At 39.8% G+C, this 14,810-nt stretch overlaps 1 protein-coding gene and 1 long non-coding RNA gene across 4 annotated transcripts in view; one reads left to right on the forward strand and one right to left on the reverse strand.

Moving 5' to 3' along the window:
- The window catches only part of LOC117778033, a 303,640-nt gene that overhangs the window by 11,373 nt on the left and 277,457 nt on the right, over positions 1-14,810 (reverse strand). The gene's annotated exons all lie outside the window — the stretch shown is intronic.
- Positions 1,174-14,474, forward strand: mapre2 (microtubule-associated protein, RP/EB family, member 2). Of its 3 annotated transcripts, XM_034613224.1 has the most exons (9): positions 1,183-1,287; positions 2,540-2,586; positions 6,033-6,195; positions 8,856-8,983; positions 9,664-9,809; positions 9,952-10,168; positions 10,494-10,639; positions 12,717-12,875; positions 13,115-14,474. In XM_034613224.1, the coding sequence occupies exons 3-9, from the start codon at positions 6,074-6,076 to the stop codon at positions 13,211-13,213; spliced, it is 1,017 nt and encodes a 338-aa protein (XP_034469115.1). In that variant the 5' UTR covers positions 1,183-1,287; positions 2,540-2,586; positions 6,033-6,073; the 3' UTR covers positions 13,214-14,474. The 3 variants fall into 3 exon arrangements, with proteins under 3 accessions (XP_034469114.1, XP_034469115.1, XP_034469116.1); XM_034613225.1 differs by lacking the exon at positions 6,033-6,195 and having other exon boundaries at positions 1,192-1,287; XM_034613223.1 differs by lacking the exons at positions 2,540-2,586; positions 6,033-6,195 and having other exon boundaries at positions 1,174-1,287.

The raw sequence follows: 14,810 nt of genomic DNA on the forward strand, positions 1-14,810 counted from the left end.
GTCCTGAATTTCATACAAAGCCTCATCGAGATGCCCTCTGTCTTTTATCAAGTGCATGACTGCACCCTGGTGTTAACACAGGAGGAGTGCAGTTGTGTGAGCAGCTGAACATAGAACAAAAAGTCAAAGCATTCTTTCACAATAAATATTACTCTTGCTGTTCTTTCAGGGATGTAAGAATTTGTAGCAGAACCTAAGAAGACATCTAAAAGACAAATGTAACCACCATAACAGTGAATCGAACATTGTAATTGTAAAGGTTTTCTTGTTAATCAGTCAAGCACCTGATTGATTTTTCAGCATCACTTTAACATTGCAACATAAAAGTGTTCTTTGATCATTTTGATTTTCATTTACTAATACGCATGACAGTGATATTCCTTTTTTAGTTTAATTTATCTTATTTTAAATAATTGTTTTAAATCATTTGCAGATAGTGGCTTGTTGAGTACATTTGTATTTTTCTTTTATAAATCTTGATTAGTCTGTATTGAAAATGTACTAAGTACGCACCCTCAAATATTGTGCTCAACAATTCTGAGGTGTACTTTCTTTGAGTATTTCCATTTTCTGCTTCAGATATTTATTCATTATACTATATTATATTACTTTTATTTATTCAAAAGGGGAAATGCACATTACAAACAAGGAGACAGAGAACAAACAACAGACAAATGGACCACAAACTTACATAAATAAAATATTATATTCTATTATAAATGTATTTCATAGCTTCAGTTAGGCCACTGCTAACTTTTGCCAATTCAGAATTTAAAAACACATAAAATACAAAATATGATGCACTGTTATAAAGTGAATACAATCAGTAGTATATGATTACAACATTAAAATACTGTCTACTTGATCAGTAATAACTATCAATTGGTGTAGTAGTATTGGTGTAACAATGTGAAATAATATATAATAATATATAAAAACCCTGACAGAACAATGTATCGTGGACAACTTTACCTTTTATTCATTAAATAAAAGTTTTAAATCCTGGAAGAATTATTGGGGACAAAATCAAAAGATACCTGGTGAGAATGAAAACTGTGTGGCAGTGTGAGTGATCAGCGCATCAACACATGATTGGTCAACCCCCGGACAGATGTCACACGCCAACCAATCAGCCGCGACACCGATGAAACGCCGCCCAATCAGGTACCCGCTCTCTCCTCATCGCGTAGTGATTCTGGGCGGTAGAGAGGGTGTGGTGACTCAGCCGGAAAACAGCTTTCTCTTGTGTTTAAAACACCTCGTTGTTGAACCTGAGGATCATCACTGGTGAGTCCCGCTTCAGTCCCAGTCTGTAGTGCCAGTTTAAACCTGTAGCTCCATGTGTACGTGTCTCAAAACAAAGCCGCCGGTGTGTGGGGGGGATGTTCCCCGGGGTCAGGGCATCTGCGAGCTGTCACCGCTCCTCCGCGTCAGCGCCGGGAGGGCAGGAGCGGAATTAGCTTCTCTGGAAGTTGTGGCGGTTAGCTCGGACGAGATGTTCCAGCGCCCGTGCAAACACCGTCATGCTCCTTCAAAACCACTTCACTCTGTAGCTTTAGCATTGACGGGCTGCGTGCTAGCGTGTGCGCCAGTCGTAGCTCACTCCCTCAGCTGTCATGTCCAGCACGGAGCGGAGTTAGCTTCAGCAGCAGCTAGCTTGGTTTAAAAAAAATAACAGTAATTAGCAGCGCTTGTTTCGCGTCTCCCGTTAGCAGCGATGTCAGTGAGGATAGAGGACAGGAAGTAGTGACTACACCTCACCTTGTCGTTTTATCTTTTATCAAACCCCCCCTCTTTCAAATGCTAAAGTCAACTTTCCATAAAGGCTTAAAATAAACCACTGTATACGATTAGCTAAACCAGTTCTCCCAGTTTTCACTGTTTATGACTCTCCCTTTGAATCCTCCTTTCTATCAATAATATTTGAACACCATGAGTAGTAAAATGATATTTAAACATGTCCAACCTCAGGGTAACACGGACCTCTTTGCTATTATTTGAATGCTGGGGGGGGGGGATGTGCTGAGTGAAGCTGCCGCCCCTCTTCTTGATAAGCCACCTCAAGAGAGCCACTGGTGAGATATGAATGGAGACAGCACAGCTCTGGCCTTTCCTCTAATGGACTGAGCTCAGCATTCACACACTGTAAAACATAAATCATCACTTAGGCTGTGCATTACCAGCATGTTACCCCCCCACTCCCCACCCCCCAACCCTCACAGCACTACATTAACAAGCAGCTGCTTGCTAGAGGTCCATCTTGTCTGCTGTGCTTCCAGGCCCCCGTTCCCCTGAGTGAGCCCGTGCATGTACGGGCATGAAGAATTCCAGTTTAGAACAGGTTCAGAAAAAAACATACAATAAAATACTTTAAATGATGTCAAAGTTAGACTGGTGTATCGTACATGCAACCGGTGAGCACGCTAGTGGTTTTATAACATCTTAATTGGCTGTATACTAAGTATTGAAGATTGCTCTACTTTAAGGAGGCTTAAGAAAGTGTCTCAGCATCAAGTAATTAATCCTTTTCCACTTTAAGGTATTAACATCAGCAGAAAGCAAACTGTGAGAGAAGTCACTGTTCAGGTGAGGAGACAATAGTCACCGTCATGAATCCATCTGTTACCCCACTCACCGTCACCAGATCACAAAGCACGACACACACCGACACACTAACAGACAGCTGCTGCAAACCAGTCATTCCTTCATAAAAAAGAAGATGCTCATACTTCTTGTCCTTTTCTTGTAATGTAAATGCAGATATGTCTGTGGTTTTAAATTTGTGGTGGTGATACAATTCTCGATTTTTGTCAAGAGCACCACAGAGGGGAATCCCTCTCTACAGGTGAAGCTGTTGGCCCAGACGACAATCTGAACATGCATTTGAAACCGGCCGTGAACGCGGCACCTCTGTGGTGACAATTTCAGGCCCTTCAGATTGGCAAGTGGCAAGTTAATTTCAGTGACAACCTGGTAGAAACTTTTCCACCCAACCTGGCTGCAGCACACTAATGCTAACAAGCATATAGATGCCACTGATCTTTGACCATGACATACTTGTGCTGCTTGCCGCCTACAAAAAGGGACGACTCTACTTTCACTTGTGTCGAGTGTGATGAGACCAAAATGCTGCAGTTGTCACTTTCCAGTCTGATTGGGCCTCTAGCACCTCTGTAGTGGAAATGTAGTTCTGCATGCATGCTTACTTATTAGTGGAAATGTGCCTAGTGTCCACAGTATGGCCATTTAATGAGATTAGTACTTGGCTGTGTCTTGTGTTTGGCTCTGCAGGAATTTGTGTAAGGAAGGACTAAAGAATACTTTTGACCCAGAAGAGGTGGTTGCTAATTTTCCTCCAGCAAACTATAGAGGAATATTTCGCACTTTGTCCACTGCCTTGATTTATTTCTCATGTTTTCACATATTTTAATGCACTTTTCAGTGTAAAGGTGAATTTTGTGCTGTCACAGTTAAAGGGGCAATCCACAGGGGTTTATTGTACACCCGCTATGCTGACATAGTTGATCCCAGAAGATGTGAAGATCACTTTTTAAGCTTGTGTGTTGTGGATAAAGAAAATCATGATAAATAACGACAATAACAAAGATTACATTGTTTTGTAAATTGTTTGATTTATCTTCATAATATTTTTTTATAGATCAGTGTAAATTAAAGTCAGCTTGTGTCTCTGTGTAAGTTTGTAAATTCTTGGTAAAAATGTGATGTCAGCTTGGGCCTGAGGGTGGCACTAGAGTTTTAGCAGAGTACCCAGCTTTCTGATCAAGAGTTGTGAGTATTTGACATATTTTAGCTCGTTTTAAAAGCAGAAATTAACAGAAATTGAAACATTATTAGAACAAAATAATTATATGTGGTATTGCAATTTACAGTATGGAAGGGTTTAATTCAGCTTGTAGCAAAAGATGAAAAAAAAAAGTGTTTGTCCTGGGTTGGACTCGTCTTAACACAAAACCCCCAAAAAGAAACACTTCTGACTCAGGAAAAACTTAGAGCAATACTGGGCAAAATCTGAGTTGACCTTTAGACTGACAGATGCTCTATGGATATTTGTATTGATCTTAAAATGTACGCCCCCCTCTCTATCTATGTTAACATTTCAACAAACACTGATATAGGATGGTAGGAATTCTCTAAAAAATAAAAGTCAGGACACCTTTTAGTAATAAGTAATGGCAGGAAACAAATCAAGGCAGTAACAGAATAGGAGAAATGTTTTACTTCTGCATGAATACTTCTGCTAAAGCATATTGTATTAGGCCATATGAATGGCTGGACATACTTGCATAAAATTCCTGTATAAACATGATAGCTGTGCTGTATTAGTTGGTGTTATAGTCCAGTGCTGTTAACAGAGCTGTGACATCAATCCATTGTCCATCATGGCTGTTAAATACTGTGACCTGCTGGTTTTCTAATAGCTGCTTCTTATCCTTGATTACTAACCATGTGCATATCACGTGTCACATCATATGTCATTTAAATGCAGTAAAAATGTAATTCTGCTGAAAATGTATGTTTATATACAATCCAAGTTGTGCGTGAAACACGGAAATATTCTGTGTCCTATTGAAAAACAAAAAGCAGTTCAAAAACCACAGATGTGACAACAAAAACTAGGAAAAGCTTGAAGTAACAAGGGGGCGGTCATCATTGATCTTTGCCGGACTTTTCATGTTCAATCTGCTGATATTTCCTTGATTAATCGTTGAGTCTGCAAAATGTAATTGAAAAAACCCTCATAATTACATAGAGCCCTGGGTTACGTCCATTTAATAAGCTTGTTTTGACCGACCGTTAGTCCGAAGCCAAAATTTAATCAGAGTACTATCACAGTGAAAAGCAGTACATCCTTTAATTTGAGAAGCTGGAACCAAGTCATTTGTGCTTATAAAATCACGAGCTGTTAATTAAAAACTGACTATTGCTGTATCACTTGCACTTTCAGCCTTTTAATATAATATAAACTTAGTGTTGAATTAATGTGTTTTTATGGTGATAACCCTTTTTTTACCGATTGATTAACACTTTACTTGAACTCCCTTAATGTAGCATTCATAAGCAGCATATGAACACTTAATAATTGATTAAGTCTTTGCAATCCACTCATATCTACAGCTGAAATAAAAGATAATGTTTTCAATTAGTTGTTTTAATATTTTTTAGACAAAAGGTGAAAAACGCACTATTAAAGTTCTTATCTTTTGTTGTATATACTAGTACAAATTATATTTTGGGTCATATTATCACTATTTCTTTGACATGTAATTCAACAAACCATTAATCAAAGAAATGAACAGCAGATGAATCAATAATGAAACTAATAGTTGCTGCCCATATTAGATTATAGTGTCATCCACACGTTTATTAAATGTTTATATCCTTCTAAAAGCCAAGTAGGGGCTTTTTAAAGGGAAGTGGTATCATTGATTCATATGGTTAGTAATCAAAACAGCTTTATATCACATACCATGTGTGTGTGTGTCATCGTTTTCATCAGCACCACTTTATCCTCTCAGGACCTGCCGGCTTGTTTTTTATATGTAGTATATGTAAACTAGATGTTTGATTATCATCTAAGCATCTGTGGGTGAAACTGGGTGGGCTGCATTTTCCTTTTTGATCAAATCCCTCCTCCCACATTCCCATTGTCTCTCGAGCCTCTGCTGAGCGACTCAAACGCAGAATCAAAAGCAAAAAGCATCCGGCATTGATCTAATCTGATGATGCTATTTTAGCACACACACACACACTCACAAGCGATCAATGTGATTTGGAGCAGTGAAATAGCCCCCCCCCCCCCCCACCACCATAAGGAAGAGGCAGCCAGGCCCAGCGGTCACGTGGTGCACGGTGCAGCGACGTCACACGGGCAGAGATTTGTGAAGAATAAGCAGAGACACAGAGAGAGAGAGCGAGAGAGAGAGAGAGAGAGAGAGAGACCCGGAGGTGCGGCACTTTCTTTAGCATTTGCATCGTTCCTGTTGTTTTTATTTATTTTTCCCTCCGGCCAGACAGAGAACAGAGTTATCTGTTCCACACGTTAGAGACCCAAATGCCCGGTCCCACCCAAGCCCTTTCCCCAAATGGAGAGAATAACAACGACATCGTCCCGGACAACGGAACCAACATCATTCCTTACAGGAAAAATACGGTGCGGGGAGAGCGCGCCTACAGGTAAATCAGTGTAATGCCGCATTCGATTTGTAATGTTAGAAGACAAAGATATGTAAGGTAATAAAAAAAAAAAGGACAAGACACTGGTGCAGACAGTAGCCTGCATGCTGGCCTCTTCCTCCTCCTCTTCCTCCTCCTCCTCTTCGACGTGTGTCGGTTTTAGCCTCGCACTCATCCGCTCCTCTTCCCCCCGTTGTCTCCTCTCATGTTAGCCCTGACACCATGGCGCAAATCGCTCTCCGGTTAAAGCCTCTCTCTGCGGGTGTGTGTGTGTGTGGCTCGTGTAGCCGTTGCCCGGTGTAACGGTGTGTGTGTGTCTTTGCACAGGCAGATTTCTGCTGGACTGGATTGAAACGGTGTCGCTTGTCAGATGACAGGACACCGACAGACGCCCCTTCTGCTGCTGCTGCTGGAATATTCCCATCGTGACATGACACCCCACAGCCACATTAAACCACCTTCATTACGCTGGTGTGTGTTTAAGGTGATGATGTCAAGGGTAAACCCCTCTTTACCTGCCACTCAAGCCTGGATCCACCCTCCTCCCTGTTTGAATCCAGACAGCAGCCCTGCCCTGGTGGCTATCCCTGCCCCAGCTAACAAAGCATGCTAGCAGCAGCAGAAGCAGCAGCAGCACATACAGTATATCCGCTTTGTTGACATGGGATCCTCTGGCCCAGTTTCCTTCCTTCCCTCTCAGGGAATCAGTGAGCCGGGCCTCAGCTCCTGCACTGCTGCCAGAGCCCTTTTTTTAATGATGGGAGGGTTATTATTATCATCCTGCACATACCCTGGTGTCTGCTAGTGGGGCACGATGATTTAGCAAGATTTAATGCCATATTAGTGGCTGCCATAATCCAATAAGAAGGGTGTTTTTAATGCAGCTGTCCTTCTGCTGCCTTTCAGAGAAGTACGCTGAAATCAGTCCGAGCTAAGTCTTCATTTTTAGAGAGGATCTGAGGAGGACTGCACTCTGTTTTCATTTGTATGCTGGATGTTGCTGATTTCTACTTACACTCAGTTATTAGGTTCCCACAGTTAACACTATTGAAGTCTTGAGAAATCCTCACTTCGTGAAGGTTATAATGTCCATTTTTTGTTGCAACTGTTTCAAAGAGGCGTTAATGCAGCTTTGGTTGAACATATTTGAACACTGCTTCATACTAGGGTTGCATCTAACATTTATTTTCATGATTGATTAATCTGCCAAATTGTTTTGTCTTAAATACATTACATTCACTATTTCTGAAAGCCGATGGCAATTTGCTCTGAATGCTTGTTTTGTCTGAGACAACAGTCCCAGGGGGACAACAGTCCCAGCAGAGATTTAATTTACTGTCATGTGTGAGAAAGAAAAACAGCCGAAAAAAACTCCAACAAATTGTCAGTTATCAAAATAAATGTCTATTAATGTTCTGTCGATTGTATAACCATTGCATCTCTAAATTCCCCAGAGGGGATCGAGAATACCCTCGTTGATAAATTGACAAGATAATATCAAAACCCGTTTGTATAACACAATATAGTTGAACAGCTCCAAACTACAGAATCAGGAGGAGGCTTTTATGCAGGACTTCTGTATTTGACTGCATAACCTTTAACTAGGTGTAACTAATAAACTGGGATGGAACCTGTTGTTAATATGTTCAAACAATTACTGACTGGGCTTTAAAGTCATTTTGCTTTGCAGTTAAAAAACTAAAGACACAACCTGTTAACGAAGCATTTTTCTCAGCATGATCAAGAAAATTGTGAAAATTTGTTAAAAAATGGTGAACATCTGCCTGAGAGATCTACAGTATACTTGGGCTGGTTGCTAAGATTTACCCTAAAGTGTGTGACTCGCGGGAAATTCTGGTACTAAGAAGGTTGTTTTAGTGTTTTGTTGCCAGTTTGTTTAAGTGCTTAATCTGTAGCTTAAGGATTAAAGTTTGCCAGAGGACCCCAAAAGCCACAGCTTTGCCAGTTGACAAAATCACACCATCCAACCAGACTTTGCAACAGCTTTTTATTTAATATGTTGGTAAAATCAAATCAAAGGATACAGAAGCAAATATGAACACAACGCACAGGGACAGCTAGAGCCCAGATATATATATATCTTAAACTTATGTACATATATATATTATACTGATATAATTTTTAGCATTTTCACATTACATGCCTAATTCAGTCTACAAGTCCAATATTACGGTTTTAAAATAAAACGTTCTTGCTGTTGCCTTGACTACATAATTGTTGACCTTATAATAATAATGTATGATACTGTGCTCAGTGAAGGGACTTGGAGACGATGGGGATACATTCAAAGAGTGGATACTGGTTCTCTGACATGCAGGAGTGAGGGGCCCACTGTTATAGGAGCCCTTACTTCAGTTTGGACCCTGGGCTTCTTTGTGGGTCAGTCTGGCCATGTTGAAAAATGCTATCGATCATATGATGATGCAGTTTTACTGTGTGGCTTCCAGTGTCCAAGGGTAAACTTAGAATTTGAATTAAATTATCACTGAATGTGATTTGTTCTGATTCGTAAGTTGTTTTGTATACAAATTGTAAAGTTGTTACTGTTTCTACATTCTCCTGTATGTTTGTATATGTTAAGGTCCTCCATGTTATTGCATTGCATTTCTTTCTTAGTGTTATTGTTTTTCTGTTTGCAGTTGGGGGATGGCGGTCAACGTATATTCTACCTCAATAACCCAGGAGACTATGAGCAGGCATGACATCACTGCCTGGGTTAACGATATTCTCTGCCTAAACTATACGAAAGTGGAGCAGCTCTCCTCAGGTGAGAACAGAATGAAAAACCTTCTCTCTCTCTCTCTCTCTCTCTCTCTCTCGCTCTCTTTCTCTCTCTTAATCTAATCTTCTTCTCCCTCTCCTGGCGTTGCATGTTTTCAAAGAGGCTGTTTGGGATGGGGAACATGTTTGGGAGATTACATCTTCCGGGTTCAAATAGTCTGTGTAAGCTGGCAGTTAAAGCAACTTGTGGCAACACGCTCACCTCTCCCTGGCAGAGCGTCTCCTATAAATAAACTTGTAGCCCTTCCGTGTTCTCCTGCTGTGACCATGTAATCCACTTTGAGTCCCTCTCTGTAAACAGAGACTTACACAGTAACACTGCTTTAGGTGCAGGATCCTTTTATTAATATAGATGTCTTCCTCTGTGCTCTCCAGATTTATTTTATAGATTTCAGTTTGCCTAAAATCAGGTTGAGCTGGTTCCCTGTTCTTTTTCAAATGGATAAAAGTCTAAATAGGCCTCAGTTAATATTAGCTGTGCTACCAAGAACATGCATTAATAGTTTTCTTTTTAAGGAAACAAGGTCAACAGTCTACACCCAGAAAACGCTCCCAGGCTCTTTGTTATTCCAGGAGATTTTTGTCAGACAGATTTGATCAATCCTAGCCTGTAGCTGGAGTTTCCTGTGGCTCATACACTCAACTAACATTTTATTACATCTTTAGGAGCTGCCTATTGCCAGTTCATGGACCTGCTCTTCCCTGGCTGCATCAGTCTTAAGAAAGTGAAGTTCCAAGCTAAATTGGAGCACGAGTACATTCACAATTTCAAACTGCTGCAGGCATCCTTCAAAAGGATGAATGTGGACAAGGTGGGTTTCATGAACTTTACATTAATCCTGTTCCAGTTGTGTGCCAAATTATCTATATAACTTACTGTTCCACAACATATGTAGTTACATTTATATTTCAACTTCGCCTGACCTTCTTTTCCTGTCCTCGTCCTCGATTCAGATTATTCCTGTGGAGAAACTGGTCAAAGGCAGATTTCAGGACAATCTTGATTTCATCCAGTGGTTTAAGAAGTTCTTTGATGCCAATTACGACGGTAAAGAGTACGACCCCGTGGCAGCCCGACAGGGTCAGGATGCCATTCCCCCACCTGACCCCGGTGAGCAGATCTTTAACCTGCCAAAGAAGTCCCTCCATGCAGCCAGCTCCCCCACTGCAGGTGAGCTTCTAGTTTACAAAGGGTCACGTTTATTTTGTCGGTTTTTCATTTGCAAATATTTATTTGGATACAGTTGAAATTATGTTCTGAAACAACACCCTCACATGTTGTTGTTTTTTGTGCCTGGCTTGAGATGGGAACATTTTGTTTTTATGTCAAAAACTCTTTATGACTAGGTCTAAACTCTAATAGTTTCCAGATTCCTTGACAGGAAATGACATCATTTCTTTGTGTTTTAAATTTAGGGTGTTGGTCAAGAATTAATTCAGAAATTATAGCAACTGCTTGTCTGTCCCTGAGTAATAAACATGTCATTTGCTTGTAGGAGCATCAAGGTCAACCTCCACAACCCCCAAGTCCTCAACACCGACATCCCGACCCTCTTCAGCGAAAAAGATCCCTGTAACAACTGCAATTCCTGCCAAAGGGGAGAAAGAACTGGAAGCGCAGGTCACACATCTTACAGAGCAGGTTTGTTTATGTTTATAAATTCTGATAGACAGGAAGTGATCTAATTTGATTATCTTTGTGAAAGTCTTTTCTCCACGTTGCTCACATGTCTTTTTTCAGCACCGTCTGTGGCTGTGATTGAACCACAATGATGGTCTCTGTCAGGAGTGATTAGAGGGGTGGTGTGGTTTCATACTTTCATAGACGTGACTGACTGGGACTGAATTATGGATAAAATTGCGACACCTCCACTGTCTGCTTTTGAAATATGCTTACAAAGCAGATGTTTAACACAAACAGGAAAGGCTTCAATCTGTAAATACATTCTACATTTTGTGGTGCTTATTTATGTCTCACATCAGTTTGGCCTCTTCTTTTCCAATCTATTCTTTCACTAGTATTTCTAGCTTCTTCCCCACATATGATAATAATAGTTTAGAATGCATAACTTGTGTTATGGGCTCAATAATGTGTTGTCTGACCTCGATCTAAATGAGTGTATAACCACTTTATAAGCTGTATTAGGCATGCAGTCTTTTCATACTTGATCCGTTGGTGCAGCAACAAGTAACAACCATGAACTAATTGTTTAACTGTCTGTTGGTTGGCCTGGAAAAATTCAACGGCAGAAGAAATTGAAAGTCAATATATTGTGTACTTTTAATAAAATAGTGCATTGGCACTGTCTTCTTTGTTAGAGGATAATGGCTTTAAAAACATTAACAACAAAGAAGAAAAGAAAAGACTGTGATCTCAAGTCACATTCACTGACACTCCCTTACTCGCTCGCTCACAGCTCTTCTGCGAGCTGTAATTCAACAGCTTGAGTGGTTTGGCAAAGAAGAACAGGGGAGAGAAAGATGTAGCTCTTTAAAAATCTATATAGAACACTGACAGAATATAGATAGGATATAATTGCTTTGAAAAGTACTTTGCATCAACATTAAACAGCACTTATAGACACACTTTAGGCATCAAATTATTTGAAAGCTCAATCCACCCCTGTGAAGGACTCTGTCTATGACTACCTAACAAATTATATAGGGTTTAAAAATGTATCATGGTGCCTGCAGAGGTGTAAAATATCCACAAGAGATTTCCAACATGAGATATAATGTTCTCAAGTCCAAACACTCTAAAAACCATTGCTTCTTGCCACAGCAACATAACAATGACATCTCACAGCATCCACTCTGGATATAATACTTTCTGTTCAACCCTCCTACAATATCAACTTGAAGGGGTGTATAATAATAATAATAATAATACTTATAGTATATTAACCCTGTATTCTATATCTGTCATTTATGTAGGTTTTTCAGTAGAGATTTGCTTCTGCTTTGCCATAACATATTATTAGTGTTGATCAGTGTCTTACATACTGTATGTCCATTGTCCACTGATTCGGTATGATAGAAATAATTAGACATGCAAGAACCTTTTATAGACACTTTACATAGCTGAGTATGTTTAAAATGTAGAGATATACATACACAGTCCAGTAAAATATAGTCCTTATGTATCTAATGTAATTGTTCCATTGTTAGATAAAACATGCTTGTGCAGATGTGGCCAGATCCAAGGACAAAACCAGTGGAAGTTTTTGAGTCTAATCAGTCGCCAGCGGCAAACCATAAAGTATTGAATTTATATTGACATGAAGAGCGGATACGCAGCATTTTTACTTGACAAAGTATTAAACTGATCAATAGATTAACTAAAAATATTGACAGGGTAGCCGCCCATAGAATAATCAGTAAGTAAACTTGCTGGTTCATCATGGTTCAAGACTGCTCTGGCTAAATACGATTTGCATACTTTAGACAACTTGTATTGGTTATTCAATGTCCATTGTGTCAATAAGTTACGCAATGTTTAAATCTAATTTATGTCCTTCAACGTGCATCAGTTTGTGAGAATGAATCACGAATCAGTTTATTCAAAGCGGTGTGTGTTTCCTCTCGGCCGTCCAGTTGGTCTTGTGACTGTCTGCTATCTGTTGACTGTGACATGTCGTGTCTCCTTACCAAAGTCCATGCAGTATTGTGTGTTTCGATATTGAAGCTAAAAATAATCATGTGAATTTTGTTTATTGTAGGTGGACACATTAAAGTCGGCACTGGAAGGGGTGGAGAAGGAGAGGGACTACTACTTCAGTAAGCTGCGAGAGGTGGAGCTGCTGTGCCAGGAACATGGTGAAGAAAACGGCCCGTTTGTTGATCGGCTAATGGAGGTTCTTTACGCCTCAGACGACCAGGTCAGTCTGTGACTTCAAACTGATTTGAACAGGATTTAGGATTTATTTTATCTCCAGTTAAGTTTGTTTTTGCACCACTGCTCACAAGTGAAATGTGTGAGGGCCAATCTCCCTGGTGGGAAAATCATGTGAAAGTGATTGTGTGGTTGAAAGAGACAAGAACACACTCTTTGTGTGTGATCACATGTGTTTGCCTCAAACTGTACTCAGTGTCTGTTTCCCCCCCTTTTTTAATTTAGGAAAGAGTGGAGCTGGCTGAGGGTGACGGACAGGAAGCGGAACAGCAAGCCCACGAGGAGGCACCAAATGATCAGCAGGAGGAACAGGATGAATACTGACTTCCATCACACCTCACTGCAGTTACACCCTTCTTTTTAAATATGTGAGAACTGTTATAAGGATTTTTTATTTTTCCTCATGGTTTATTTTTTGTTCTCTCCAAGACTGAGCACATGAAGCAACCTCCTGAATAGAAGCACCATCACATTTTTTTGTATCTCTCTGCTCACTGTTTAATGTTTTTTGTGACTTTTGGTGAACTGCTGTGGCAGGTTTGTGGTGACCACCTCTGCCAGCAGACACACTCAGACCATCACAGAAGTTTCCGAGGACTGTGTGGGTGGAAATTTAATTTCTAATCGTGCGGTAGATGTGATGAAATGCTGAAGTTTACACAGGTACCAGTTACCTGTCAGTGCAAGTGTTAACTTCCCAGCTTCTGTCCTTTTCATTTTATTTTATTTTTATTTTGCATATCGACAATATTATTCACAAGAATGCAATAAGCCAGGCCCTGAAAGGGCTAATAGTAGCTCTTATTTAACCTCCTTCCACATGTTGCACTGACATTTGACTCTGTATTGGACAATCTGTCCATAGACCCTCACCATATTTATTATTGTAAAGCCTTAGGCATAGTGCAAGATTCAGAATTGCATCCTCGTGAAGGAGGACCATACAGTTGATGAATTGTGAATAAAATGTAGTATAATGCCAACTTATGTCTGTTTGACAGCTATCCTTGCAAATTCCAACATTTCAGATAATCAGTGTGCTCCACAGTGTAATTCACACCTCACAAGGAAGAAAGGTTACTGAGGACTAGTCTTACTACAATTCAGCATTTTTATTTTTAAAGCCTCAGTTGGAGCCTGTGGTCTGTTACGATTTCAGCTGTTTGTTTCAGACTTTTGTTTTTAACCACAGGTCTTAGGGAGATGAGTCAGTTCACTGAGTTATTTGCCGTACTATATTCCAGTAAGAACATTGTATACCCTTTCTTAATATTGCATTTACTAATATTGAACTGGGCAGTGCACCATAATGCTTTAGTCATATATTATTGTGTAAATGAAAAAGGAATGTAAACTTGTACTGTCAATAATTAATGACTGGTAAATGTTTTTTTTCATGTCCCACTCATTATGCATTCCCCAAAAAACGTGTTGCATGTTTGCATTTTATTTGTGAATAACTTGACCTGCTTTTTACATATTTAATAAAAAACGTTAAGTGAGCTTTTGTATGTTTACCTGCTATTTGAAAGATGTTGAGATTCGGATGGATTTGCTGTAATAAAATTGCGTTTTGAGTCCACATGAGGGTTGTCATGTCACTCCAGTCAGAGTCGGGTTTATTAGAACCGAAATTATTTTACTACCAATAATCAATGTTTTCTACTAGAGGTTTGATAGTGTTTTATCTCTATTTAGAGTAGAGGCAGCACATAACTCCAGTTAAGAAAAGTGAAGAATTGTGTTGTTCAAGTATTTCATTAGGTGAATATTTAACAAACTTGTTTACAAAAGGCTCATTCAAGCAGGTGGTGTTTCTAAAAGAACTGAGAACCTTAAGAAAAGTAGCACTACCCCAAACTCAAATAAAAGTCCTGCTCTCTAACTTAACTTAAGTCAAATGAATGCATATATTCTCATG

This window comes from Hippoglossus hippoglossus, chromosome 17, assembly GCF_009819705.1.
Source record: "Hippoglossus hippoglossus isolate fHipHip1 chromosome 17, fHipHip1.pri, whole genome shotgun sequence".
In the NCBI taxonomy this organism is placed as follows: domain Eukaryota; kingdom Metazoa; phylum Chordata; class Actinopteri; order Pleuronectiformes; family Pleuronectidae; genus Hippoglossus; species Hippoglossus hippoglossus.